The sequence below is a fragment of the Vulpes vulpes genome, chromosome 13 (genome assembly GCF_048418805.1).
Source record: "Vulpes vulpes isolate BD-2025 chromosome 13, VulVul3, whole genome shotgun sequence".
Lineage (NCBI taxonomy): Eukaryota > Metazoa > Chordata > Mammalia > Carnivora > Canidae > Vulpes > Vulpes vulpes.
Genome location: NC_132792.1, coordinates 119,280,965 through 119,307,650, shown reverse-complemented (window position 1 = coordinate 119,307,650; position 26,686 = coordinate 119,280,965). Strand labels below are relative to the sequence as shown.

At 59.4% G+C, this 26,686-nt stretch overlaps 2 protein-coding genes and 1 non-coding gene across 32 annotated transcripts in view; 2 read left to right on the top strand and 1 right to left on the bottom strand.

Moving 5' to 3' along the window:
* The window catches only part of ARHGEF11 (Rho guanine nucleotide exchange factor 11), an 86,914-nt gene extending 72,272 nt beyond the window's left edge, over positions 1-14,642 (top strand). For 14 of the 28 annotated variants that reach the window (XM_072732550.1, XM_025997366.2, XM_072732552.1 and 11 more), the window contains 20 exons: positions 1,246-1,372; positions 3,834-4,013; positions 4,098-4,145; positions 4,322-4,509; positions 4,738-4,884; positions 5,173-5,252; positions 5,377-5,502; positions 6,040-6,157; positions 6,850-7,028; positions 7,466-7,541; positions 7,621-7,788; positions 8,172-8,262; positions 8,776-8,901; positions 9,218-9,279; positions 10,087-10,302; positions 10,554-10,880; positions 11,811-11,903; positions 12,558-12,790; positions 13,032-13,230; positions 13,610-14,051. In XM_072732550.1, the coding sequence (XP_072588651.1) occupies positions 1,246-1,372; positions 3,834-4,013; positions 4,098-4,145; positions 4,322-4,509; positions 4,738-4,884; positions 5,173-5,252; positions 5,377-5,502; positions 6,040-6,157; positions 6,850-7,028; positions 7,466-7,541; positions 7,621-7,788; positions 8,172-8,262; positions 8,776-8,901; positions 9,218-9,279; positions 10,087-10,302; positions 10,554-10,880; positions 11,811-11,903; positions 12,558-12,790; positions 13,032-13,230; positions 13,610-13,668 (2,843 nt within the window). In that variant the 3' untranslated portion in view covers positions 13,669-14,051. Of the gene's footprint in view, positions 1-1,245; positions 1,373-3,833; positions 4,014-4,097; positions 4,146-4,321; positions 4,510-4,737; positions 4,885-5,172; positions 5,253-5,376; positions 5,503-6,039; positions 6,158-6,849; positions 7,029-7,465; positions 7,542-7,620; positions 7,789-8,171; positions 8,263-8,775; positions 8,902-9,217; positions 9,280-10,086; positions 10,303-10,553; positions 10,881-11,810; positions 11,904-12,557; positions 12,791-13,031; positions 13,231-13,609 lie in introns of all 28 variants that reach the window. The other 14 variants (XM_072732554.1, XM_072732551.1, XM_072732548.1 and 11 more) reach the window with 3 other exon arrangements.
* Positions 14,643-15,959: 1,317 nt separating this feature from the next.
* On the bottom strand, positions 15,960-26,270 carry LRRC71 (leucine rich repeat containing 71). 3 transcript variants are annotated; one of them, XM_072732561.1, is made up of 15 exons: positions 25,908-26,270; positions 22,922-23,071; positions 22,501-22,626; positions 22,347-22,422; positions 22,097-22,174; positions 20,418-20,486; positions 20,049-20,208; positions 19,736-19,819; positions 19,570-19,659; positions 19,000-19,149; positions 18,779-18,872; positions 18,373-18,461; positions 16,865-16,979; positions 16,436-16,557; positions 15,960-16,232 (listed from the first exon to the last, which is right to left on the bottom strand). In XM_072732561.1, exons 1-15 carry the CDS (start codon positions 26,065-26,067, stop codon positions 16,113-16,115), a joined length of 1,683 nt encoding a protein of 560 aa, XP_072588662.1. In that variant the 5' UTR covers positions 26,068-26,270; the 3' UTR covers positions 15,960-16,112. The 3 variants fall into 3 exon arrangements, with proteins under 3 accessions (XP_072588662.1, XP_072588663.1, XP_072588664.1); XM_072732562.1 differs by having other exon boundaries at positions 16,865-16,976; XM_072732563.1 differs by lacking the exon at positions 22,922-23,071 and having other exon boundaries at positions 25,908-26,213.
* On the top strand, positions 25,090-25,161 carry TRNAK-UUU (transfer RNA lysine (anticodon UUU)). Its single transcript has one exon. It is a non-coding gene; the product is annotated as a tRNA-Lys (tRNA).
* Positions 26,271-26,686: the final 416 nt, after the last annotated feature.

Below are 26,686 nucleotides of genomic sequence, written 5' to 3'. Positions count from 1 at the left end.
TCAGCACTGGGGGCTGGCCCATTTCAGGTCATCAGCTGTCACTCCCAATTAGCAGTGACCAAACCTGATTGTTAATAACATGGAGTTTACTTCTCTTTCGTTTCACTGTCATCCAGAAAACAGAAGAAGGAGAACAAAGGACATCAGTGAAAAAATGCTTGTTCTAAAAAATTGTGCTCCTTCCTGCCTGTTTTTCCCTGTTACCCTTAGTTAACATCAGCCCCCTGAACTGTCCCTCATCACGGGTATAGCTATACACCCAGAACAAGTGGCCCACCATTGGGGGACAGGAAGCAGTGGGCTCAGCCAGGGCCCGCCTGTCACAGGGTGCTCCCAAGCCCCATGCCATCACCCAGCAGCATTACTCAGGCTTCTGGGACAGAGCAGATGGCCCTGGTCTCCAGAGTGGGGGCAACGGTAACAGCCCCTTCTCCTAATTCATCCTCACAGCCACCTCTTACGCAGTTCTGGAAAACTGTGACCCCCACTGCCCACCTAAGGGATATTTAGTTGTTCTGCTTACTCTGCCCTGGATGCTTTTTTACGAAACATGAGTTTAGCTATTTATTTTTTATTTTCATTTATTTATTTGTTTAAAAGATTTTATTTATTTATTCATGAGAGAGGCAGAGACATAGGCAGCGGGAGAAACAGGTTCCATGCAGGGAGCCTGACGTGGGACTCGATCTTGGGACTCCAGGATCACACTCTGAGCCAAAGGCACATGCTCAGCCACTGAGCCACCCAGGCGTCCCCTGAGTTTAGCTATTTAGGGAGACTTAGAAGTTTTCATAGGTGGGACCCTGGTTAGTGTGGGTGAGACCAGGGCCTCACCCGCCTCCCCGACCCTCCTTGCTCTGCTGTTGGCCTCACGCAGATCAGCCCTGGAGCCAGGCTCCTGTCCTGAGGTCACTGGAGCTGAGCTCACTGTGTCTGAGGAGGAGAACCCCTCTGCAGACCCTCTGTGGGACATCTCATGAGTCTCTTTCTTACCTGCTCTCCTGTTTCTTTGAACAAGAAACATGTGAGAGAGGGAGTGGCTGCCCATGCCTCCCTGCAGATTAGTGGGAGAAACCCAGGAGCTAGTCTAGAGGACCAGGACCTCGTCTCTTGGTTCTTAGCCCAGTGGTGCTGTCATCCGTGCTTGCTCATCGCTCTGTCTTCTGGCCTAGATGGGAGCGAGGGTCCTGGGACACCATCCCTGAACAGAAAGCAGAGTAGCCTTCATTGTCTTTCTGCTTCCAGTCAAACCAGGCAACGTGAGGAACATCATTCAGCACTTTGAGAACAACCAGCCATATGATGCCCCAGAGCCTGGGACGCAGCGGCTCTCCACAGGAAGTTTTCCTGAGGACCTGCTGGAAAGTGACAGGTAACAGACTGGGGGTGGTGGGGGGAGGGGGAGGCACTAGCCACCTTCCCAAGGAGGGGAGCCTGGGTTAATCCCAGCTGCTTCACCGACTCCACTGCACCATAAGGTTCCCACCGCAGAACTCACAACTCTTCCCACCACCTTCCCGCCTGGAGATCTTTAGGAAGAGATGTGCTGTATTGGTGGTCAGGCCAGCAAAAGGCAGAGCTGGGCCCCTGACCTCCCAGCCCAGGGACTGCTTCCCCTTAACATTTCCTCTGGATCCCCGGACTACTCTGCAGCCTCTGTCCCGAGAACCAGAAATGAGCTAGATAGTGTAATAGAGCAGCTACTCCACCCTAGGTGACAAGCTGGAGAAGACTGGGGCGGGGTGGCCAGGGGAGATCCTGGGAGATAGGGAGGTCACACAGAGATGGTTGTGGACACGAGGAGGAGAGCTAGAGACTGGGTTCTGCAGCCTCAAAGCAAACCGTTCTTCCCTCTCGAAAACAAGAAGGGGGCTGCACACTGTGGCATCTTGCATGCCTCCATCTCTGGCCAGGTTCTAATGAGACCCCTTCTCTGGCATTGGACTTACTCTTGACTGTGGTGTGACAGCAGACATGTCCTGTTTCAAATCCTCTAGCCAGCACTTAGCGAAAACCACCCCTGGTCAGAAAGGTCCGTATGCATTCCCTCAGTCACCCTCGAGCTGTATGTAGTTCATGTGGTCCTGCATGTGCAGAAATAACGCGCATGCAACCAGGCCTGAGCCACAGCGCAGGGGTGTTCCCGGCCTCCAGGTAGCAGCCTGGGTAGTCACACCGTTTTACCTGTGAAACCATCGTCACACCATGAGTCTGCCGTTCTGTGCATACACGGGGTGCCTCTTGTTGCAGTAAGCCTCTGTAAGCTTCGGCCATGTGGAAAGACTGCTGTGGGGAGAACTGACAAAAATTTAAGGGAAGAGGAAAGCTAAATTTGTCCTGAGCTGAGAGCTTGAGCTCTGATATTAGTGAATGAATTAAACATAGAAACCTGAGTTAAAGATGTGTCAAATGAAGTTATATAGACCGAAAAACAATATTTCGAGGATAACTTGAGGCCTTTTGCAAACTTGTGGTCTTAAAGTTGCTAGGTTATAACTGCCCTAAGACACTCACTCAATAGGCTCTCAATCCCCTGTCAGTGGCAGCCTTTGCCCTGGCCCATGGCCAGCTCACTGGCAATCTCAGCAGCACAGGGGGGCAGAGGCCAGCAGATAGAAGGCACACCTTAGTTCCAGAAGGTGGTATTTTAGGGACTAGGGGCCAGAGGTGGGTGTGTCCCCCACTCATGGGGAGGAGTGTTACTCACTTAGGGGTTTGGGAAGGGAAGCACTCAGCTCTGCCGCTCCAAGAGCCTCGCTAGGTGGCTTGTCCCAGTGCTCAGGTGGCCCACTGTGGGGCACTGGTGAAAGTGCTGTTAGCAGGCTCAGTTGGAGGCGTTCTAGCAGACCTCAGGGTATTCTGAGGGGATCAGCTGGCAGCGTGGCTTCTAACCCTCAGGACCCCAGGGGCAGCTCCATGTGAGTCCTTGGCAGTTCAGAGAACCGTTATAAATGCAGAATGAGATGCTTGGCTCCTTCGCTGAAATCCTGCTGTGCTTTTAAGCACCCTGCATGCTCTCCAGGCCGCCTGTGGTCCTAGATGCAGGGCAGGATGTAGATCAGTGATAGTATCAGCAAGAACCAACCCAGCAGGGCCGCGCAGGGAGGCACCATCCTGGGGCAGCCAGGGCTCAGAGATGCCAGCTGTCACAGGCCTCATGCACTGCAGGATGCAGAAAGGAGCAACACTCAGCCATCGGCACCTCAAGTCCCAGAGACACTTGATGGCCAAACATGGCAGGCCGCAGGCAGGTTCCTGCCAGTCTGTAGACAGGCCCTCCCGAGCCAGCCTGCCCCCAGGAAGGGAGTGGAAGCTAAGAAGTGTACTACAAGTTAAGAATGGGAGAATCTACACCACAGCTTGGAAGGGCAAGAGCCTGGCAGCAGGTAGACTCTCTGCCAGGCCTGTGAGGAGGCCTGGATGGGTGTGTGAGGGTAACACCTATAGCTCCCTGGAGAAAATCCTATAAAAGGAGAGTTCTGCCTCCAGCAGAGTCCATGGTGGGAGCTGACCTGCTCCAGCAGAGGGCAAGAGGGACTGGCCACCACACGGCCCAGAGCAGAGCCAGGGACCTGGTAGTCCCTGGTAAGGGCCTCTGGTGTCCAAAGCTTTCCTGGAGTGTTTGGGGTCTTTGGCATCTGATCTGTTGATCCCAGATTTCACCTTCCTGTGGGTCACAGGGAGGAGGAGAGGCAGGAGATGGTAGGGCAGCTGTGGGAGTTGTCACTGAGAAGTTTGGGCCCTGCAGGAGGCCACAGGCACCCCAAGTCAGGGCAGCCGATAAAAGCTGTCGGGGACGTGAGGCCCCAGGGTGTCTTCTTCTACTTCCCCAGCTCCCGCTCAGAGATTCGCTTGGGCCGTTCTGAGAGCTTGAAGGGTCGGGAGGAGATGAAGCGGTCTCGGAAGGCAGAGAATGTGCCCCGCTCTCGCAGCGACGTGGACATGGATGCAGCTGCGGAGGCGGCCCGCCTCCATCAGTCCGCCTCCTCCTCTGCCTCCAGCCTCTCCACCAGGTGGGCAGGGCTCGGGCAGTCAGGGGCTAGGCTTGGCCCAGCGGGGTGGGTGCGACGGCACTGAGAACTGACCTCTCTCCACAGGTCTCTGGAGAACCCAACCCCTCCCTTCACCCCCAAAATGGGCCGCAGGTGAGTGACAGCCCAGCCACGCTCCCATCCCTGAGTGACTGGGTGGGTGCGTGTCTCCTCCTCACGGCCACTGGTTTTCCACGGGCTCGGGACAAACGGCGCGGTACACAGGAAACAGAGGGACAGAACCCCCGTGTGAGTCCCTCCTCCTCGTGAAGCTGCGCCTTCTCCCCCAGGAGCATTGAGTCCCCCAGCCTGGGCTTCTGCACTGACACCCTCCTCCCTCACCTCCTGGAGGATGACTTGGGTCAGCTGTCTGACCTAGAGCCCGAGCCTGACACCCAGAACTGGCAGCACACGGTGGGCAAGGACGTGGTGGCCGGCCTGAGCCAGAGGGAGATCGACCGGCAGGAGGTCATCAATGGTGAGGCCACGTGCCTCTGACGGGTGGGCAGTGAGTCGGGCAGCACCCAGGGACAGGGACAGGCTGGGTCACCATTCCTGCCCTTGGGATCGGGGACATTGCCATACCATCTGACACCAGTGCTCGGTGGCCTCAAAAGTGAAGCGGTCGTCACTTTGGATACCTGCTGACCTCTTTTTTTTTTTTTTTTTTTTTGTCTTGCTCCCACTCTGTGACCACTCTGCTCAGAGCTGTTTGTGACAGAGGCTTCCCATCTGCGCACGCTCCGGGTACTGGACCTTATCTTCTACCAGCGGATGAAGAAGGAGAACCTGATGCCTCGGGAGGAGCTGGCCCGGCTCTTCCCCAACCTGCCTGAGCTCATAGAGATCCACAGTGAGGGGCCTCCCAGCCTGGCCCCATCCCTCCCTCCCCACGCCCCCACCTTCACCCCCAGCCTTCAGGTCTCTGGCCCCTCACCCCAAGGCCTCCCTGAGCCCACAACCCTCTCTGCCAGAAAGCTTGATGTATAACCTGAAACCAGCACTCAACTTCCCCTAGAAGCAGAGTGGCTCCCAAGCTAGCCCCCTGGCTCAGTTGCCAGGACCCTTCTCTCCGGGTCACAGAGTGTCCGGCTCTGCAGCTCCACCCCTGGCCTCTGAGTCTCTTCTCTCTTTGTCCCAGATTCCTGGTGTGAGGCCATGAGGAAGCTCCGAGAGGAGGGCCCTATTATCAGAGAGATCGGCGACCTCATGCTGGCTCGGGTAGGCTTGGAGGAGATGGGTCCCCCTTGCCACAGCTGCAGGAGTGGCAGAGGGAGGGTGTGGGGGGCAGGGGTGTGACACCTGGGCCATGTCTTTTATGGCGGCCATGTCTTTTATGGCGCAGTTTGATGGCCCCGCCCGGGAGGAGCTCCAGCAGGTGGCCGCCCAGTTCTGCTCCTACCAGTCCATAGCCCTGGGACTCATCAAGACCAAGCAGCGCAAGGAGAGCCGCTTTCAGCTGTTCATGCAGGTGCATCCTCCCAAGTTAGAACAGTCGTGGCTCAGGACAGCTGAGGGGAAGAAGGTTAAGCAGAGATCTCTGGGGCTGCCCTCCCAGCCCCCTGCAGCAGGCATGCCAGCCTCTCCTCCACCCCAAAGGGTGGCCTAGTGACACACACACCCCCAATGCCCACCCCTGCCCCCTCACCCCACACCATTCCTCAGAAACACTGGCTCATGCCTGCTCTCTAGACAGACCGCTGTTCCCTGAAGAGAACCCAGATTAGCAGTCAGAAGGCCCACTTCACCCCCTAGTACCTGTGTGCACGCTGGCGGGGGGCAGCATCCTTATCTGGAGCATGGGCACAGTACCTGCTCAGTGGGGCTTGTGCAGTCACAGCCCTTGGGCTCTCTCCCTTCACCCCTGCCCTTAGCCTTTCCCTAAATATTTAAGGGTTCCCTCTGGGATCAGGACCCACATGGGATTCGCACACTCATCCGGGTCTCAAGACCATCAGCCCGCTCCTGACCGTGGGTCGACCTTAATCAGTCTGTGCCCCTCGCCCAGGAGGCTGAGAGCCACCCTCAGTGCCGGCGGCTGCAGCTCAGAGACCTCATCATCTCAGAGATGCAGCGGCTCACCAAGTATCCCCTGCTGCTGGAGAGCGTCCTCAAGCACACGGAGGGTAGGCACTAGGGGGGCGGTGACCCCCAGCCTTGTTCTAGCACTGACTTGCTTTGTGGCCTTCGCAAGACTTTTGTGGTCCTTGGGGTCTTCTTCCCCTCCTTGTCAGGGTCAGTCTCAGAGAAAGTGATTATAAGTGTGGTTTGGGGAAGACAAGGTGCTTGGCAGTCGGGTGAGGGAAGGGTCACCTCCAGCCTTTGTGGAGCCCTGGTGCAAATCTGAGGGGAGCATCTGGGTGTACCCAGGGTTAGCACGCAGACTCCCCTATGACCGTGGTCCCACACAGGGCTGAGGCTGCATTCAGGCCTATCTGTCCCCTGCTGGGAGCCTCTGTGCAGTGCACAAGACAGTCTTGAGTGTCCCTCACCACCCTCGAATCTGGGGCATTGGAGTTGGGTGTGGAGTGTGAGGCCCATCGCCTGTCCCAGAGGCCATTGTGGCTACTGGCCAGTCCCCTGCCCTCCCAGACATCCATGGAGCTGGTTGTGGTCCAGGTGGCAATTCCCAGAAGCTATCGGTGTCTTGAGAGACCCGTGGTCTGAAACCGAGGGCCCTCAGTGACAGGGCCCCTCACATCTGAGGTTCTCAACTCTGGCAAAGGCAGCACCCCTGCATCCGTACCCGCCGGCTTACGGATTCTGACACGCTTCTCGGGAGGGAGCCCCTCACCACCGCCTCTGCCCCAATTGGTAGGTGGTACCTCTGAGCATGAGAAGCTCTGCCGGGCTCGGGATCAGTGCCGGGAAATTCTCAAGTACGTGAATGAAGCAGTGAAGCAGACAGAGAACCGGCACCGGCTAGAAGGCTACCAGAAACGCCTGGACACCACCTCCCTAGAGAGGGCCAACAACCCCTTGGCGGCAGAGTTCAAGGTAGAAGACAGAGACCACAGCATGGCCAGCCCCCCCCCCACACACACACACACATACACACACACACTTGGGGCATCCTTGGGAGCAGAACTGGCTGGGGCCCGGAGGGCCTCGGAGTGGGCGGCATGGGCCTCTTTTTTTTTTCTTAAAGATTTTATTTATTGGGATCCCTGGGTGGCGCAGCGGTTTAGCGCCTGCCTTTGGCCCAGGGCGCGATCCTGGAGACCCGAGATCGAATCCCACATCGGGCTCCCTCTGCCTATGTCTCTGCCTCTCTCTCTCTGTGTGTGTATCTCTGATGAATAAATAAATACAATCTTTAAAAAAAAAAAAAAAAAAAAGAGCTGGTACACCAAAAAAAAAAAAACCATCTGGTACACAGACGGTTCTCATGTATGGTTAAACAAATGAATAAAGGAATGGTGTTTCCCTGACAGAGCTTGGATCTTACAGCTAGAAGGATGGTCCATGAGGGGCCCCTGACCTGGAGGATCAGCAAGGATAAGAGCTTGGGTAGGTGCCAGGGAACCCCCAGGGGGCAGGTGGGCCAAGGGGGTTCCTGATGGTGGCGGCCCCCTCCCACCCCCCACAGACCTCCACGTGCTGCTGCTGGAGGACCTCCTGGTGCTGCTGCAGAAGCAGGATGAGAAACTGATGCTCAAGTGCCACAGCAAGACAGCTGCGGGCACCTCGGACAACAAGCAGACCTTCAGCCCGGTACTCAAGCTCAATGCTGTGCTCATCCGCTCTGTGGCCACAGGTACCTGCGGGGGATTAACCTGCCTGCCACCGCGCTCCCGCCTCACTGACCCCCTGAGCCAGATGGTGTGGCCCAGGATGAGGTAGATGGTGGGTGGGATGAGCATATCTGGGTAGAGAAGGCCGAGCTCAGTGGACAGAGGCAGTTCCATGAGAGGCCCAGTGTGTGCAAGAGAGCCTCTGGGCTCACTCTCCATCTCTAACTCGGGGAGACCTCTGCCCTGCCTGCCAGAGTCCCAGGCGGTGACGGGTGATGAGGCCTCTGTGCCCCAGCCCTTGCGGTCGGGAGCCAGGGGAGGTGACCCAAGGGCCCTTCCCAACCGTGGGTCCTGCGTGGTCCACTGACCTACCCCATGCAGACCCTCCTCCCCCTCTCCCACACAGATAAACGGGCCTTTTTCATCATCTGCACATCAGAGCTGGGCCCCCCCCAGATCTATGAGCTGGTGGCACTGACGTCGTCAGACAAGAACATGTGAGAATAGAAGGGCCCCCGCATAGCTGCCATCCCCTGGGGCCAGGGTGGTGTGTACAAGCGGTCCTCAGCCAGGCCAGGGTGTAGGGCGACAGGTGCAGGGCAGGTGTAGGGGCTCTGGGGCTGCCGTCCTTGCCCCGAGCTCTTGCCCCCACACTGAGCTTTCTCCATCCTTACACGCTTGGCGGACGCCCACTTCAGGTCTGTCCCCCACCTGCCCCTTGTCCCCTCACAGCAGCCAGATGCGGTGACATGACTCAGAGCACAGGCAGGTTGAATCAGATGCTGTCTCATTGTCAGGACTGTTATCTGTGGAATGTGGGTCTTCCTGCCCCTTGGGGTTTGTTCAGGAGAGGGAGTAGCTAGAGAATGCTTAGCCCGGGGCACAGCAGAGGGTTGGTGTTCAGTGGCAACAAGTCACAAGTCACACGCCATGGGCTATAGTGTATGGGGAGGGGCGCCTGCAGGCCCTCATTCTCACCACCAGCCCTCTCTGCTCCTACTGAGCCATAGATGGATGGAGCTCTTGGAGGAGGCCGTGCGGAACGCCACCCGGCGCCCCATTGCTGCCCCAGTGCTCGCCCATCCCCCACCCCCAGATGCCCAGGAGCCAGCACACCAGAGCCCCACACCCACCAGGTACTCACCCTGGAGGCCCTGGTCATCCCGACCAAGAGCCACCTGTTCTCTGCCTCCAAGCCCTTCGAGCCTCTGCCCTCTGACCCTTCTGCTGCCCTCAACCTGGCTGTCCTGGAGACCACGCCTGAAGAGGGAGGGGAATACATGGTTGGGATCCGCCCTCTTCCACAGATGCTAAAGCCTCACTTTTGGCTCCTTCGACCCTCCTTCGCTGTCCATTCTGACACAGGAGGCCAGGATGGCATCCAAGACCCCACCCTCCTGGCTCGTGGAGTCAGACCTCTGGCAGGTGACCTCTGGTGGTTTCTTTCTTTAGGGTAGGTCTGGACAGCTCAGAGGTGTTCCACAGTGAACCAGAATCCGGGTTGCTGCCTGGAGGTATATCCCCTGGATGGTCTTTGCAGAAACCCCCCCACCACCACCACCAGTGTTGGTAGGACAGGTAGGGAGGTGGTCAGAGGTGCGCGTGGGGCAAGAGGAGAGACCGTTGGGGCCAGAAATGTGAACCAAGGAGTGAGTGAGTGAGAAGGGGGTCCTGAGAGCGTGTAGACAGGCTCACCTGGATGGAGGTTCCCACCCTGGCTCTCTGGGGACAGGTATTTAGCGGTGGAGGGAGAGGGGCGCTGGGGATCCAGCTGGGTATTTCCATGGAGAACAACATGCCCATGGGACACCTTTCCTGGGATGGGACTGGTTGGGGGGGCAAGGGGTCCTGCACAGGAATCTCATTAAGTCTCTCTGGGGCCCTGGGTTTAGACAGAAATCTGCCAGGCTCCTTGTCTGGGTCCCTTTCCTGCTTCCTCCCTCCTCACCTCCTCTGGGTCTGGGCACACAGGCCATCTCTGGCTCTCTATCTGCAGTATACATGGCGCTCCTGCCATGTAGGAGCCTGCACTCTGGCTTCTTTCCTACAGCCCTGCCCACCTGGGTTACCCATGTCACGGTACAGTGTTATTTCCAGGCATCTGTGCACTGGTAGTGAAGCCCCACACAGGCAGGGATCTTTGTTTTGTTACCGACATACACCAAGACCCTGGGGACTGTGTCTGGTCATAGTAGGTACTCAGTAGACATTCATGGATTGAACCAGCCAGTGTTCCAGTCCCTTGAATCCAGAGCTGGGCATGGGGTCAACCCTGTGTGCCTCCCCTCCCCTGCCTTACACTGCCCTCCCATCCAAAACAGGCCCTGGGCCCCAGCAGAGGGTCAGGGGGAAGCACCCGGGCCAGCTAGAGGATCCTGAGCAGGAAGGCAGCATAGAGGAGGAGCTGGGTGCCCTGCCTCACCCCTCTGCATCCCTGGATGGAGAGAGCAGGGGTGGCCGGACACGGGGACCCATCCTCCTGCCCTTCCCAGGCCCTCTGTTCATGGAAGGGCTCGCCGACTCAGCCCTGGAAGATGGTGAGTGCCTGCTGGGCCCCCACAGCATGGCCACGCCAGGATGAGCTGCCCCAGACACTGGTACACCCGCCTGCTAGAGGGCTCTCCCTGGTTGTGCTGAGGAGGGAAGGTGTGGAGACCGGTGTGACCACCTGTCCCCACCATCAGCTCCGCCCCATGACTGAGGCAGCTTCACCATGTTGAGAGTCAGGGGCGGGGCGGGGGGGCAGCACCCCCATGCCGGGGAAGCCACCGCCCACTTTCCCCTCCAGTGGAGAGACTGCGGCACCTGATCCTATGCAGCCTGCTGCCTGGTCACCGCTCCGAAACACAGCCCACCAGCGAGCCCGAGGATGACCTGACACCTACACCTTCTCTCGTGAGCAGCGCCTGTCACACCGGGGACCCCAGCTCTCCAGGACGAGCTCCCCATGGGGGTGAAGGGCCAGAGCAGGAGGACGAGGCTCTCTGTTCTCTGGAACGCCTGCCCCCACGGGCCAGGAATTCTGGGATCTGGGAGTCCCCAGAGTTGGACAGGAACCCAGAGGAAGAGACTTCAGGGACAGAGGCAGCAGGAAGTTACAAAGTTGTGAGAAAAGGTAAGACAAATGTGTACACCCGCCGTGGAGGTAGATACCCAGCTTCCCAGGATAGAGGTGAGCCTTCCACATGGCTCTGTGTTCTGGAAGCCAAGTGTGCAGTCTCATGCCGGGTCCCAGCAGGAGACGCTGCTACACACAGAGGCTTTGGAGTCGGACAGCCGAGGTTCAGAGCCCGTTCCCTCATGCCCACATGATAGACAAAACTGTGTGCCGTTTCTGAACGTCACTCTGTAACCCGAGGACATCAGTCATGCCTGGCACAAACCAGCTGCCTGTAAAAGCTTTCACTCATGTTCTTCACAGAAGTCTCAGTCCTGCCTTGGGACCCTGTGGCTCTCCTCGGGGGCCTCAGGCCTGACACAGAGCAGATGCTCGTGGCCACAGCGAGGGGACTGGTGGTGTGGGGCTGGAGGCAGCAGGTGGGGTGGGGGACAAAGCTAGGAGGGTGCATGGCGAGCCAGCATGGCAGTGGGAAGGCCCCCAGCACGTGGGCGGCATTGGGCCCTTTGGAGCTGCTAGGATGGGGGCTCCAGAGGGCAGAGCAGTGAGCTCGGGGACAGAGACAGGGAATCGGTGGGAGGAGACCGACGGGAAAGATGAAGGGCAATAGGTGCTCCCAGGGTGGGTGGGGTCCATCCTTACTGGATCCTCACTGGTGCTGGGCTCAGCCTCCCTACCCCGAGCGCTTTTTGCCCCTTCTGCCCCAGGTCCACCCTCTCTCCTGGTTTCTGGGAACTGACCTTCCTTCTCTGCCCTTCGGTGAACTGGTGGACAGCTTCTCTGCAGCCCCTTGGGCATCTTTCAGTGCGACCTGTGCTCACTTTGTTGTTCCTTCTTCTCTTTCTCCCCTTGCTGCCTTCTTTCCCCTTCCCGCTCCTCTTCCCTCTCCTGGCCTCTGCCTCCCTGGTGGCGGTGGCCCCCACGCAGCTGAGGTGGTGGGCAGCAGGGCTGTCACTGCACTACCAGAGAGCCAGTCAGGGCCTGAGCCGCCCGAAGTGGAAGGCGGAGCCAAGGCTGCGGGTAATGAACTTCCCCTGGGAGGCAGAACCGGGCCCTGGCCCGAGTATGGGCCTGTAGGGGCAGATGTGGGCTTTGGGACATGACCCCTGCCTGCAGTCACTGTACCAGGCAAGAGTAGCACCTGGGGACAGGGAGAGGCCTTGGGCAGCCTAGTCAGGAGCTGATGCTGAATCTGGAGATAGGAGGAGGAGGCACGACCTGGCTACGTCCTTGGTGCCTCCCCTCCTTCTCCCTCCAGCGTATCTGATCTCCTGTGTGAACCGAGGAGTCTCTGATCCTGCAGTTGGGGCAGGGGCTGTGTGGCAGTTTATCGGCAGAGCTGGAGATGGGGCAGATGTGAAGGGGCCTCCCTGGGCCCCCTCTACCCCTCCTTCAAGGACAGGAAGGCACTCTCATCTCGCTGACCTCCTGCCCTAAGCATTTCCACCCCCGCCATCATGCAGGCTGGGCTGAGCAGAAGGGCCACCTAGAAGGCTTTCTGGAGGAGGAGGACCTTTAGGGACTGGCGGGCAGGGTGAGGCCAGCGTATGCTGAGCTTCTCCACAGGATGGCTCCCTGGGGCCCATGGGTCTGCGTGGGGGCTGCTGGGGGCACGTGAAGTGGCTCCCACTTCCTCTGAATCAGCCTCCTAATCTCCTTTTGCCATGGGGACAGGAAACTGCTTTTATGTCAGCATGCCAGCAGGACCCCCCGACTCCACCACCGAGCCCTCCCAGCCCAACAGCCTCCCTGTCTGGCAGACAGAACCAGAACCACAGGCCCAGCTTCAGGGAGGCAGTGGAGGCTGCAGGCGCCCCAGCCGCTCCCCACCCAGCATGGCCCTCAGGGACGTGGGCAGTATCTTCCACACCATCGAGCAACTCACCGTCAAGCTCAACAGGCTCAAGGTGGGGGAGTGCGGGGGGATGGGAGGCCTCTGGCCCCTGAGGGTCTTCAGTCCCTTGTCCCTAGACCCATCACCCACATGAGCAAGGTATATCCTCTGGCCTGTGATCTCCCCACAGCACCCCCAGCTCCCCTGGAACACAGAGCTATCCCCTGGGCCTAGCGAGGGTGCGGCAGCCTTGCCCTTTTCCCAGGGCCCTGACACACAGGACCGAGGTCAGATATCCCCCATGGCTCTTCCAGGACATGGAGCTTGCCCACAGGGAGCTGCTCAGGTCGCTTGCGGGAGAGTCGTCCGGTGGCACCACACCTGTGGGCAGCTTCCACACCGAGGCGGCCAGATGGACAGACCGCTCCCTGTCACCTCCAGCCAGGGAACCTCTGGCCTCTGACTCCAGGGACAGCCATCAGCCAGGGCCGTGCTCTGAGGACGGTGAGGGAGGTGATGCCCTCTGGGTACCCATGTGGGACAGGGGCGAGTGGGGGGGTTCCTCATCCGCCCCTCCAGCATAGTTAATTCATATACTCAACTTCAGAAAGAGATCTTTTCAGGGAAACCCTACAGAAGCCCCCCTAAAAATGGGAAACTGTCCTTGGATTAGAGAGAGAATGAAGCAGGGGAGCTGGTCTCCCACCTAAAACCTGCTCTGGGCTGGAACCAGATGCAGGGGGTGGAGGTCGCAGCACACAGCTACCCACGACCTTGTCACAGAGGGATGGCACTGGAGGAGGCACTCGCACGAGCACCACAGTGGGTGGGGGCATTAGAGGGAGGGTCACCCCAGGCCAGCTCCTCACAGTCCTCCCCGCCGCATCCACAGGCTCCAATACCCCCCTGGAAGATGGCACAACACACGCAGCCTCATCCCCGGGAATGTAGCTGTGCAAACCTCCAGATTGCCTGCATCATCCCCACTCCGCCTCTGGGGACCGGCCCAGGGAGGGGCACATGGCAGGGAGACCCCAGGGGAGCCCCGCATGTCCTTGGTCTGCTCATGTCTGGGTTGAGTTCCAGTGTCTTTTCCCTCCAGCCGTTCTCCCACCCCGCCACTCCCCCACCAGGGCCTCTCCTGAGCATGCGGACTGCATCTGCAAGGCCCCCAGACACACAGGTGAAAGGAGGAGGCTCTGTGTACATGCACTTTCTTCCTCCCTCCTTTGTAGGACCCCAGGGCTGAGGTGGGGTACCTCCGCCTCTCCCTTCTTTGTCACTTTGGTTTCCTATAAATATGTATGTACTGTATGTGCATCTTGCTTTGTAAATAACTTTGACCTGTTTTGTTTCTGTTCCTGGGGGGCCAGAGGCAGTTACAGAAGGGACAGTCACATCTCCTAGTTATAGCCCCACCCAGAGTCAGGGCCCCAAGGGGGACCCAGCCCTGGGCACCCAGGTCCCAGCCCTCCTGGCTTGAGAGCCCAGTCCCTGCGGCCTGGGCTCTGAGGATGCATCTTCTTCAGGGGAATCCCTGACCCTAATTCTGACCACCCCTCCCCATTCTCTCCCTAGAGGAAACCAGTATATCAGGTACGGCCCTAAAAACCAGGCCCCAGGATGAGAGGCAGGGGGTGTGAATGCTGGAGTCCCCATGTTAACCCAGGACCATCTCCAGGGCCACTGCAGCATCGGCCCTATGTCCCATGCCAGCCCCCCCTAGAATATCCACACTGTGCTAGGTGTATATATACATATATATATAAATATATATATAATATATAAAATATAGAGATGGAAATGACTGTTTTCCTGTTAAAATAATGTATACTCTTTTTCTCATGGTTAAGTTTTTTTGTTTGTTTTGTTTTTTTTTGTTCTGTTTTGTTTTTTTAAGAAAAGTTAAATATTCTTCAACTCTGGTGGTATGTGTGTGATTTCTGGAGCTGCTCTGATAAAAGATCCTGTGGTGGTTCTCAGGATTGGGTGGAGGGCACAGAAGGCAGTCCCCAGACCCACCTGTGGCCACAGACTCCCCCAAAGCTTCTGATGTGCACACACCGAGCCATGGTTGGGTAGACAGTTCTATAGCCCCATGGCCAAAGCAGGAAAAGACCCAGAACCCATGGAATAAACTTGCACAGGAAATGGTCCAGGACAAAATGGGGACGGGGGCATGTCAGAGGCTGATCATCACCATCTGTGGCCTCCTAAGGCCTCCTGACGGCCCTGGAAGCCAGCACGGCACCCACAGCCACATCCCTAGACCTCCTACCTGTTTGCCTTCACTGATGGACCAGGGGGCAAACTCCCTTTCAGCTTTGGCTCCTGCTCCCTCTCAGACCTAGCACATGTGACCTGCCAACCTCATGAACTTGGGGTCCAGGCGGGCACCCAGAATTCCTACAGGGGTCATCGGAGCTGGAGGAGGACAAGGGCCCTGCAGCACGCTCGGTGGGGGGGCACTCCAAAGCTGATCTCTGTTCCCTGCAGCAGCTCAGCAGCCAGGTGCCCAGAGGCACAGAGACCCCCCAGAGTGAGAGCAAGGGAGCCTCACAGGGTGGGCATCTGGGCCAGGTGAGCAGATATCCATGGGCAGAGGGGATGTGGCCAGGTTAAATCTGCCGGGGCACAAAGGACACTTCTGGAAGCTCCCAGAGACCAGCCCCGTGCTCCCTGGGCCCATCCACAGGTTGTCTCAGGGCGGGCAGCTCTCCAGGCTTCCGTGCCCACCCACCATCTGGGCGTCCTGGCTTCAGACTGCAGGTGAACCTGCCAACACCTGCGGCCGAAGGTATAGGCTTCCGTGTAGTTTGGCCTTTGCTACACAGATGCGGAGAGACTTAGCACCCTTTCCAAAATAGCCTGCCCATTCTGCATGTCCTTGGCTGAGTCTTTGTCTCCTCCGAACCGATCAAATACCTGGGGCCCATGGGGAGGTGTGGGAGAGGGAAGGCCAGGAATGGCAGAACTGGAGCCTCACACATGCCCCTTCGGCCGGTCTTCCCTGCACCCCTCCAATCTGCCTCTGAGACCAAAGGCTGAATGCAGACCCTGGCGCATCCCATGTCCTCCTGGGAGCACAGGTGAAGAGAGCAAGCAAGAAGCCCGCCAGAAGAGGCAAGAGAGCCACACTCCTGCTGCCTGGGGCCAAGGGCCAAGTGTGTCCCCAACAGAACTGCAAACCCTTCAGCCATTTCTGGCATGGCATGAACAGACTTGAGTCCAAACATTCCACATAGTTCTGGAACCAAGTTTTCAGACCACCTCAGGGGGAAAAGTAGAGCCGTAGAGTTTGTTCAGGACCTGAGGTCTCCCCCCAGGGAGGCCAGCCCACCACACAGCCAGCAGGACTGCAGCAGCCCAGGGTCTGGGGAGAGGTGGGGTGGGGGCTAGGTGGAGGAAGCCATGCTGTCCTCCTCTCTGGGCTTGGCCTTACTGATGGGATCCCTTGACAGCATCAGCTCCTGGATCATGGTGTACGTGGGACATTGTGGGGAGAAGTAGTTTTTCTGAAGGAGAGAAAGGAGTGCCTATTGAGGAAGGATGAGGATCGGTCCCCTGGGAGAAGACATTTCCGGGGACAGGGTGGGGAGGGGCAGGGAGGGAAGGCACAGTGGTCCAGGCTGTCCCATCTGGCCGCAGGAGCCCTGGAGGCAGCTGTGGGGACCAGCATCAAGGAAACCCCGGCGCTGCTTGGAAGCAGGGGACTCACCGCCAGGGATAGGCAGAGCAGCCCCACAGGGCCCTTGGTTGCGCTCTTGGACTTGGAGAACTCAGCCTGGTGCTGCACGGTGGCCAAGAAGCCCTCCAGCCCCACATCTGTGATGCGGTTTCCTGGTGGAGGGAGCCGCCCAGGTGGTGCCCCACTCCTCCCCCCACTTCTCTGCTGCCCCCTCTGCCCTTCCTGCCTCATTTCCCACCCACTTCTCTCTCCCAAAGCTGACAGACTGAAGCAGGCCCTGGGCTGTTGTCCCCACCTCCCTCACCCCCAGTGCAGGAGGGCCACCACCCTCACTGTGCCCAACTGTGGCACAACCATGTTCTGCTCCATGGAGACAGGGCTGGTGACCCCCCTGAGGCAGCACAGGGCCCCTGTGGCCCCGGGGAAGACGAGGACGGCAGGGGTGCTCGGCAGACATACGCATGAGGTTGAGGTGCAGAAGGACCTTGTTCCCGGGCATGAACACCTTCCCGTCTCGGTGCTCCACGGGTTCCAGGAGAGGGTTCACCACCTCCGATGCTTCAGCCACCAGCTGCTAAAGAAGAGGGACTGCAGCGGGTAGAGGGAGGCCGCCGAAAGGCCACAAGCCACAGCCCCGCTGAGGACCAGCTACAGGCCAGGCTTTGTCCCTGGGAGCCAGGAATACGGACGTGAGCCTGCGCACCCCCCCACCCCGGAAGCAACCATGGGGAAAGTGAGCTGGGAACCAGAATGGGCACAACCCCGGCACAGAGTGCACACAGCCCAGAGGGGCCCCAGCCCAGAACAGTCTCCTGGGGCAGCGGCCAGTACACTCAAGCTGGCAGGGCACGCGGTCGAGACTGGAGGAGGGGGGGGGGGGTTGGAGAAAGGCCATCCAGGCAAGAAAACAGCCAGAGCAAAGGCACAAAGTCTTCGGCACTGGAGTTTCCAGAGCGGTGTGGGCGACCTGACCCCCCGGGAGATAGGGGAGGCCCACAGACCTGCCCACAGACCAGCCAATCGCAACAGCGGGTCAGGACAGGAGGGCCAAAGCAAACCCCACGGTGGGGATGGGGGTGCCTGGCTCACTCCATTGGAGAAACGAGCCTGCCACTTTAGATCTCGGGGTTGTGAGTTCAAGCCCCACGTTGGGCATTAGATAGATTACTTATTTAAAAAAAAAAAAAAAGAATTTTGTTAAGGCAGCCACAGCCCCTTTTTAAAGGCTCCCCAGGTCAGATGGAGGCCCAACTTTCCTCCCTGGCAAGATCTGGTCTTGGTGCCAGAGAGGACTCCCAAGAGGAGAGACCCCTCCATGGGTAGGGCAGGAGGTTTCCCGATGGAGGAGACAGAAGGTGAGAACACAGACCCTGGGGCGGCTGGAGGGCTTGGGCAGGCTGATGCTGTGCAATCCGTAGTCGGGAAGGTTCCAGGGCAAGGTGCAAGTGCGTCCGCAGTGAAGTGGGAAAGGAAGGCTCCAGTAGCAAGACAGAAGGTCCCCTGGGGCCATGCATGGGCGGGCGGTACCCGGTCTGTAAAGGCGCCCTCCCTTCCTGGGGGGCTGCTGGCAGGGGCTAGGGGACAGGCTCGGCCCCCGGAGAGCCCCCCAGCACCTCCATCAGCACCTCCACCAGCACCAGTGCCTACACCAACACCAGCACTTTGTACCAGCATCTGCACCAGCACCAGCGCCTGCACCAGCACCTGCACCAGCACCTGAATCAGCACCTGTACCAGCATCTGCACCAGCACCTGCACCTGCATCAGTGCCCAAGGTGGGGGGCAGAGCTGAGAGCACAGAGGAGGCAACTAGTGGGGCCTCCTCCAGCCTGAAGGGAAAGGACCGTGCTCAGCTCCAACCCCCAGTGAGCCGGTGTGAATGGCAAGGGCACAAGGGGACAATAGGACATGAAGGGGAGCCAGGAACGTGCCACAGGGAGGGGATCACCACCCACCTCCCCTCCTACCTCGGACTCCAGCAGGAAGCTGCGCTTCTCTTTGTTCCCAGTCTTGGGTCCCTTTCCTTTGCTGGGCTTCTGCTCGGGGATGGTGACCTCTGGTAGGGGGACAAGAAAGCACAGGGCAGCCGGGCAGTACTGCCCAGGGGCCCCAAGAGATGCCCCTCAGACCTCAGGACTGGGGCCCAGCAGGTGGTTGGGCGCCTCCTCTCAGGGCAGGGCCACGGGGTGGTCCAGGGAAACAGGATGTTGCTGTGGTGGGGAGGGATGTGGGGCTGCATGGGTCTCCTTGCCAAGAAGAGATGTGGCCCAAAGAGGGACAACGGCTCCAGAAGCTGTTCTGGAGGCAGAGGACAGGCCTCCCACAGCCAACCCACTGCTCTTTTTTCCTGCACAAATGGGCTCTGGCACTTACTGCCCTTGCTGGCCTTGCTAGGGTCTTCTTTCTTAGGGGTTCCCTGTGTGGGTGACTGCCCAGACCCTGACTTCTCCTCCTTCTTCGCCACTTCCTATGGAGTGTGCAAGAGAAGCAATGGAAGCTCTGCCTCCCTGGAGCCTGAGCAGGTGTGGGAAGAGGGCCCCCTCTGATCCCTTCCAAAGCCCTCCTCCCTCCACCCCTGCTCGCATCATACCCACCCCTGACTTATCTTTTTTCTTGCTCTGGCTTTTCGGGGTCTTTGTCGTTTGGGTCTTGTCTGCCTTTTCTGCCAACGGAGCACTGCTGACCCCCATCAGGGGGTTCTTCTCCCGCTCTGTTTTGGAATCCCCATGTCGGGAGGAAGAAGGCTGCACTCACAAAGGGAAGATGGGAGAGGCCGCTGGCATCCTTTCCTCAAGGAGGAGGGAGAGGAGCTTCGGGCCTGACAGTGCTCCCACCCCATCTCCTTGCCTAAATGCCCATGTTGTGGGGGACCACTCTGGGGGGACAAGCTGGGGTAGCGGCTCAGACTCAGACTAGGGAGGCAGTTGTAGGGCACTTTGAACAAAGTGCAGGCACTGCTCCAAGTGCATTAGGTGAATTCACTGGGTCAGTCCTCTCCAAGGGGAAGCAGCCAGTGCACAGGTGAGCCAACAGCCCCAGGGCCCTCGCTGCCGCCCAGTCGCTCCAAAGCTCTAACTCTGTCCTCTCCCTTGACCCACACACGGCTGCCCGCAGACACGCTGGGCAGCTGGGGCGCAGACATGCCTGGGGGCCACGGGGCTCACCGATCGTGAACGCTCCTGCGACCCCTTTTCCAGCAGGAGGCGGCGGCGCTCCACCACCTCGGTGTGTGTCAGCTCGAAGGGGCGCAGGACCTGGGGCAGGGGGCCCGGTCAGACGCCAGCCTGGACCCGGGCCCCCACCCCACTGGTGGGGTGCCACCGCACCCACCTCAGCCAGCTTCAGGGCGCCCTGGTCCTGGATGCGGTTGTGTGCCAGGGACAGCCAGAGCAGGGCGCGGTTCAGCCGGAGGCCCTGGGGCAGTGGGGAGGACACTAGAACACCGTGAGCCCCCAGCTGGCCGCCCTGCTCCCCACTCCCAGTTCTGTCCTTCCATCCCCGCTCCTGGGTCCCACCCTCCATCCCTGCTCCCTGCCTCAGGTCCCCACACCCCCATCCTTGCTCCCAGCTCAGGGGGTCCTTGCTCCCCTCTCTGTGGTCCCAGCCCAAGATCTCTTCTCCCTGGTCCCCACCAGACACACACGTCTGCGATGTAGCTGGCGCCTGCATCCCCGATGTGGTTGAAGCCCAGGTTGAGCGAGACCAGGGTCCTGTTGCAGCTGTGCAGTGTGGACAGAGCCTGGCCCAGCAGCTGCGCCCCGTGGTCATTGATGTTGTTGTTCCGCAGGGACAAGTGCGAGATCCTGAGTGTGCGGGCAGGGGCGGGAGGGGAGAGCAGGCTCGCTGGGAACTTGGGGTGGGGTTCGCCTCTCCGGAGGGCCAGAGGGCCAAGAGTGGAGGGACAGCAATTGAGGGTCCGTGGGGAGGTGGTGGAGGGCGGGGAGGGTGAACTAGGGCTGACCTGGCCCAGGAACCAGGCCCAGAGAAAGGGGGCGAGAAAACGCAGCCTCACGTGCTGTCCAGCGCCATGAGCTTGTGATAGGACTGCTCAGGAAGCGGGTTGCCTTCCAGAGACACCTTTCTGAGGAGGAGGAAGGTCTGAGAACCAGGAGGCACCACTGTGGCCAGAGGAGGAAGGGGTCAGAGAGGACAGGTGGGTCTCTGGGGTGCAGCTTGGAAAGAGTCCAAGGATGGCTCTCCCACATAGGAAATTATATGGGACAGAAGTGTAGCCATGCCAATAGGGTGGCTCCCCAGCATCAGTGGCCTATGGTGACCTGGCTTCCTGGATGATTCCAGTCACCACTACCCTCCAGTGTCCATGCCTCATGGAGTCCCTGCTGCTGAGTGTGGCTGAACCTAGTGACTCACTTCTAAATGAATGGGATAGGGCAAAAGCAGTGAGATGTCACTTCTAAGTTTGTGGTCCCCACGTTAGGGGTTGGGGGCTCCCTGGCACGCACTGGGCTGTTTGCCTTCGGAGAGTCTTTGTGTGGGGGTGCTGCAGCTGGTCAGGGTCTTGGATGGAGCTCGGAAGCAGATGCTCTAGCCCAGTCAGGGCACAGCAGTCCCAGCCCCCAGCCACCCCAAGCTGGTGGCACCCAGCTCACCTGTGCCTGTATTTATCTCACACCATGAGATAATAAATATTGGTTATTTTAAGCCACTACACTGAGAGGTGATTTGTGATCCCTCCACAAGCAGTGGTTCCTCCCACAGCTCCGGGAGGATCGAGGACGTTTTCTAAGTCATAACAAAAATCAAATGAATGGCTAGAAATTTCTCTACTTAAAAATGTTCTCCGATTTATTATCAATGCTCAACCTTTCCGGTTGGCTCACCTTTCACCTAAACCTGATCACATTCATTTTCAATTATTTGATTATGTTGATCTGAGTTATTTTTGTATCTTAACATGAATTCTACAGTTTTGTTTCTGCTGGACAATTTGTTTCTAGTTCCCATGATGGAGACAAGATCCGTTTCATGGCTTCTCTATGAAGAGTATAGAGGACCTCCAGCTGCAGAAGAGCCACCCCTGCCCTGGAGAAGCGTCCATCCCACCCATGGGGGAAGATGGGCAAGCCAATGTGAGGCGCTGAGGGTTTGTTCTGTGAAGCAGGTAAGTCAAGGCTGCTGGGGGGAGCCTGGAGAAGCATCGTCCAAACCAGCTTTGCAAACCTCACCTATAGCTACACAACTTTACACCCTGTTCTCACCCCCTCCTATTCCTCCTTCACAGCTCAGCTCAGCACACCTCCTCCAAGCAGCCTTCCTGTCTCCCTGAACTCCATCCATGAAATTGGGTGGCACTCCCTCTCTGCCCCCACTCCTTGCTGCCACAGTGTGCACACTGCCCTTGTAGCCCTGCAGTGCCTGCCCTAAGTCCTTCTCCTAAATCTTCCTGGTCCTGGAGGAGCCGAGGCAGCCCTTAGTCCAGTAGGCCCCAGGCAGTGGGGAAGAGGGAAAAACTCCAGGGAAAGAGCGGATGGTGGGGGGGGGACAGGGCACATAAGCCAAGCTCTCTAGGCTTGTGTGGAGAAAAGGGATGTGCTTCTTCTAGTCAGATTGGAGCTTCAAAAACCAGCACATCCCTCTGTAGGTACACCACTCCCCTTCCCAAACTGTTCCCCACCCCCAGACTGCCCTGGGGGGGCCTGGGGCCCTCCCCCTTGCCCACTTCCCTCTGACCTGATGGTGGATGAGCAGAGAGGCAGGAGGGCGATGAAAGCCGTCAGGGTCTTATCCGTCAGCCCGACCTTCCACAAGCTGGACTTGGGAGGTACAGACACCCAGCTGGAGCCTCCCCTCCTGCCCCACCGGCCCCTCCAGCACCTCCCAGCAGCCAGGCAGGCTTCCCGGCCCCCTCAGTTCTTCCTCCCAGGCGCCAGAGGCTAGCCCCACGCTGGCCTCTGCCCTCCCCACCTCTGGGTCCCCTCACTTGATGGCCTGGAGCTGGCTGAGCGGAGGCAGACATTTAGAGAAGATACCCAAGATCCGCTCCTCCACCTTCCAACCTGCGGGGAGGAGGAGGAGGAAGGCGCCTCAGGCCTGGGGCGGGGCGTTGGGGGGTGGGGGGGTGGGGAGAGACTCACCACGGATGTAGATTTCCTTCACCGACTTATCCTCGGGCTCCAGCTCCACCTGGATGGTGGGCCGGAAGAACACGTACTTGCTCTCCAGACTGCTGAGGCTGCAAGACCCCGACAGGCGCTGATCGTCTACGAGGCAGAGGTGCGAGGAGACGGGTCAGGAGGGAGGAAGCAGAGCCCCTGGCCTGGGGGGGCCAGAGGGGAAGACCCCTCAGGTTGGGGGGGCGCTAGCCTGGAGGTGCTGCCTCTCGGGCCGGGCTGGGGTTCGGGAGGAAGGCGAGAGACTCCCCCGCTGCCGCGCCATCGGAGCCTGCCCTCACTGCCGCACTGGCTGCCCTGCGCCCCCGCCCTTCGCCCGCCGCGACGGGAGGCTGGGTCGCCCCGGGCGACCCGGGCAGGCACCCCAGGCCCCTCGGGCACTCACCCAGGGCCGGCTTTTCCGACATCGAGGCCGAGGGGACGAAGGCCGGGTGCGGACGAGGCCGGGGGACAACTTTGGGGAAGTCCGCGTAGCCCGAGCGCGTGCAGAGCTCTGCGAAATCCGTCTCGAGGACCCCGGTGCACTGGTATTCCTCTGCGGGGCGTCGGAGCGTCGGGTGGCTGTGGCCCCGCCGCCACCGAGGGGCAGCAGCGGGAGGCGGGGACCCCCGCCCGCGGGCCCCTCCTCCAACGCGGGCGTCCTTACAGCCACTTTTCATTTTTATTTAAAGATTTTATATATTTATTCATGAGAGATACAGAGAGAGAGAGGCAGAGGGAGAAGCAGGCCTCATGCAGGGAGCCCCATGTGGGACTCGAACCCAGGACTCCAGGACCACGCAAGCCCTGGGCCCAAGGTAGGCACCAAACCGCGGAGCCACCCAGGGATCCCCTACAGCCACTTTTTAAACCTGAGATGCGTTGTAAAGACCCGCAGCTGAGAACACTTGAGTGGAAACAGCAGAAAGTCCAGACCCCGGAGAAAGGGGGCCAGTGGGCATGGGGAGTGTACACGACCCGGGGCACCTAACCTCCGTGAGGGCACCTCCACCCAGCCACTGCTCAAGGCCACTTCCCCTCAGCTGCCTTCCCCAGACTCCGCCTCCCATGTACCCCCTGCCCCCCACAACGGACTCTGCCTCCCACCAAGCCCACCCCACCCGCTCAGCCTCCTCTGGTGCCCTTGCTTCCCCAGGGCGCCTAGGGTCACTGAGAAGAAGTAAGGCCTGCTGCCAGCAAAGGTAGGAAGCCAGGAGCACCTCTCCAGTCCCACCCCCCTCCTGCCCCCTGCCCAGACACCCACAGGAGTCCTGTGGAGCCTGCACTTTTATTTACTCAGCAAGCAGCATACAGCACTTACTCCTGTCCCGCACTTCTCTAAATGCTTTAGAAGTATCAATTCATTCTCAGAGTTACATTAATGCAGACAGCCGCCCACCACATCCCATCCTGAGGGCTATGCAGACCTGGCTGGGTCCCTAGAGGTCCCTTTCTGCTTCCCCATGGGCATTCCAGGAAGAAGTGGTTCCTGGAGGTGGAAGGGGTGTCCCTGGCCCCAGGGAAAATCTGGCACCCTGCCATCAGGGGAGCACAGATACACAAGACACCTTAGCTCCACGGACACGGTGGTGGAGAGGAGGCTCAGGGAGGTGGGGTAACCCCCTTGCACAGCTGACTCCCATGCATTGCCGGCCTGTCAGGCCATTCCCCCTGCTGCGGGAGCCCCTCAACCCTCCCGGCTCCACGAACACCATCTTTCTCTACACAGGCATTCTCGAACTCCAGCAACACCAGGAAAGGCAGTCAAACCCCCCCCCACCCCCCCACCCCCCCCACCCCCCCACCCCCCCCCACCCCCCCCCCCCCCGCACCCGGCCCCATTCCATGAACTAGGTGGAGTCTGGGAATTTGCATTTCTACCAGCTCACAGTGAGGCCCTAGCTACTGGCCCAGGGACAGCACCTAGAGCCTGCTCTAGAACGGCTCCACCTAACAGAAGTTGGTGAGAGGTGGAAAGGCTCCATCTACGCTTGAGCTAGTGATTACCTGGGGGACAGGGCGGCTCTAACAGGGCTTGCTCCTGCTCTCTCCCTCCCACACGGACCTTGCCGGTGCACTTCTCAGTGCACTTCTCGAGAAAAGGAAGCCAGCAGATGGGATTTCCTCTAGACCCATAAACCCTCCTACAGTTGCCATCACCCTCTACCCCCTGCATCACCGCCCCTCCCCCTGCACACAATGCCGCCCTGACCGTCCTGTTGCCCTGTCCCAGCCTCCCTGGGCAGTGGTCACCCCATTCCCTCCCACCTGTCGGCCCAGACCCCCAGGCCAATAGGACTTCCCTGCCAGCTGTGCCTCCCCTGATATCTCCAGGCTTGGTCCTGCATGCTCTGCTCTTCTCTGGTTACACTTCCTCCTGTCCCAGGGGAATCTCTTTCCTCCCCAGGCCTTAAATAGGCTCCGGACCTCAGCAGCTCCCAAAGCGACATCTCTAGCCCTATCCTCCCTTGAGTGCTCCCGATCTGTGTGTCCAGCTGTCCAAGCTGACATCACCTCAAACCCTTTCCCTCTCAAAGCAGATGGATTTGAATCCAGAAGCCTTCCAATAGGGGTGCCTGGCTGGCTCAGTTGGTAGAGCATGTGACCTTTGATCTCAGGTCGTGAGTTCGAGCCCCACATTGGGTGTGAGGCCTACTTAAAAAAAAAAAAAAAAAAGCCTTCCAAACAAATCCCCTGCGTGGATCACCCGTTTGGGTTGGGGTTCTTTCACATGCAGTAATACAGAGCCACATGCTTACTTGTACTCTGCCAATGATTTTCTTTTCCCAGAAAATGTGAATGGACTGTGTGCATATTGTTCTCTCCGTATCTAGAAAGTGATTGTTGAATGAGTGAGTGAATGAAAGTCAAAGACACCTCCTGGTAGGTTCCCTATCAGGTGTCCTATCACTCCGCAGGCCTTCTTGTCTCAATACATCTTATCACATCTTATTGTATTTGTCAGTATCCCAAACCCCAGTGCGTGTTCTCTGGGATCAAGCTCAATTCAAACATCTATCAAACTGAGTTTCCGGGGCCAGGCTGGGGGTACTGTGTGATTTGCTTCCTGAGATGGAGCAGAGAGCTGGTCACACGGGAGCTGCACAACGTGCACTTGTGAAGGACCAAAGGGATTTGAAGTCTACAAAACACTTTCTCACCAGCGTCTCCACCGCTCCCACATCTCCGCTCTCTAGAGAGAGGGTGCGCAAGGCCACGCTCCTAGAGACGGTTACCACGCAGAGCGCCCTGTCTCGTGCCCGCCCGCGCTGAGCACAGCGCTCCTTAGCCCCAGAGATGCCTGGATCGTGTCCCGGCTCGGCTGTCCCGCGCACCACAGCGTCTTACTGCACCGGGGCAGCCCCGGCACCACCGCCGCGCCCCCCGCCTACCAGGGTTCTTGGGCTCCTCCTCGCCCACTGGCGGCAGGACGGTGGCCGGCTTCTCCTTGGCCCCGCGGTCCCCCTTCTTGGTCACTGCGCCGGACGTCTTCTGGGTCCCGGGACGCGGTGCCCTGGGGGAGGTCCCCGGCGCACTCGCCTCCCCCGACATGCCGGTGCGGTCCTCAGCGACTCTGGGACGGCCCAGGGGGCCAGGAGGCGAGACAGGGCTCCGTGGGGTTCCCCCGGGGGTTGGCGGAACTGGGGATCTCTACTCCGCCGCCACCGCCCGCCCTCCCTGCGGCGTCGCCTCTGCGTCCCTCTCCACGACAACCGTGAGCGGCGGGCTGGCGGGCGGGAGCAACTGCAGAGCGCGCGGGGCCACCTGGGGGCGCCGCAGAGCCTCCGCTGGGGCCGGGAGCCCGGGGGCGGAGCCACAGTCGGGGGCGGGGCGGGCGGAGCTGCAGGGGGCGGAGCTACGCGGGGGGCGGGGGAGACGAAGAGCCGGGGGCGGGGCGGAACCGCAGGGGGGTGTGGAACATCCCAGGGGCGGAGCCAGGGCGGGGCGTCCCGGGGGCGGAGCCACAGCCGGGGCGGGAGCGGAGCCAAGGATGGAGCCCGAGGGAGGAGCGGGGCCGGGAGCTCTCCAAATGCACGCGGGAGGCTACAGCCCTAGAGAGTGGGAATCCTGTTAAAGATCGCGCCAGTCGGAGGGATCTAGGCAGGGAGAGTTGGGTGGGGGCAGATTCACTTTCTGGGGTCTGCGCTCCTGCCCTGAAAGAAGAAGGCTC

Excerpts from the sequence above, each read along its gene's own strand:
- LRRC71 (XM_072732561.1), bottom strand. The coding sequence starts at position 26,067 with ATGTCGGGGGAGGCGAGTGCGCCGGGGACCTCCCCCAGGGCACCGCGT. Across the intron at positions 19,150-19,569 it reads CGCAGGAGCGTTCACGATCG|CCTTCTTCCTCCCGACATGG; the intron begins GTGAGCCCCGTG and ends TTGTGAGTGCAG. Across the intron at positions 16,980-18,372 it reads GCTTCCTGCTGGAGTCCGAG|CAGCTGGTGGCTGAAGCATC; the intron begins GTAGGAGGGGAG and ends CCTCTTCTTTAG.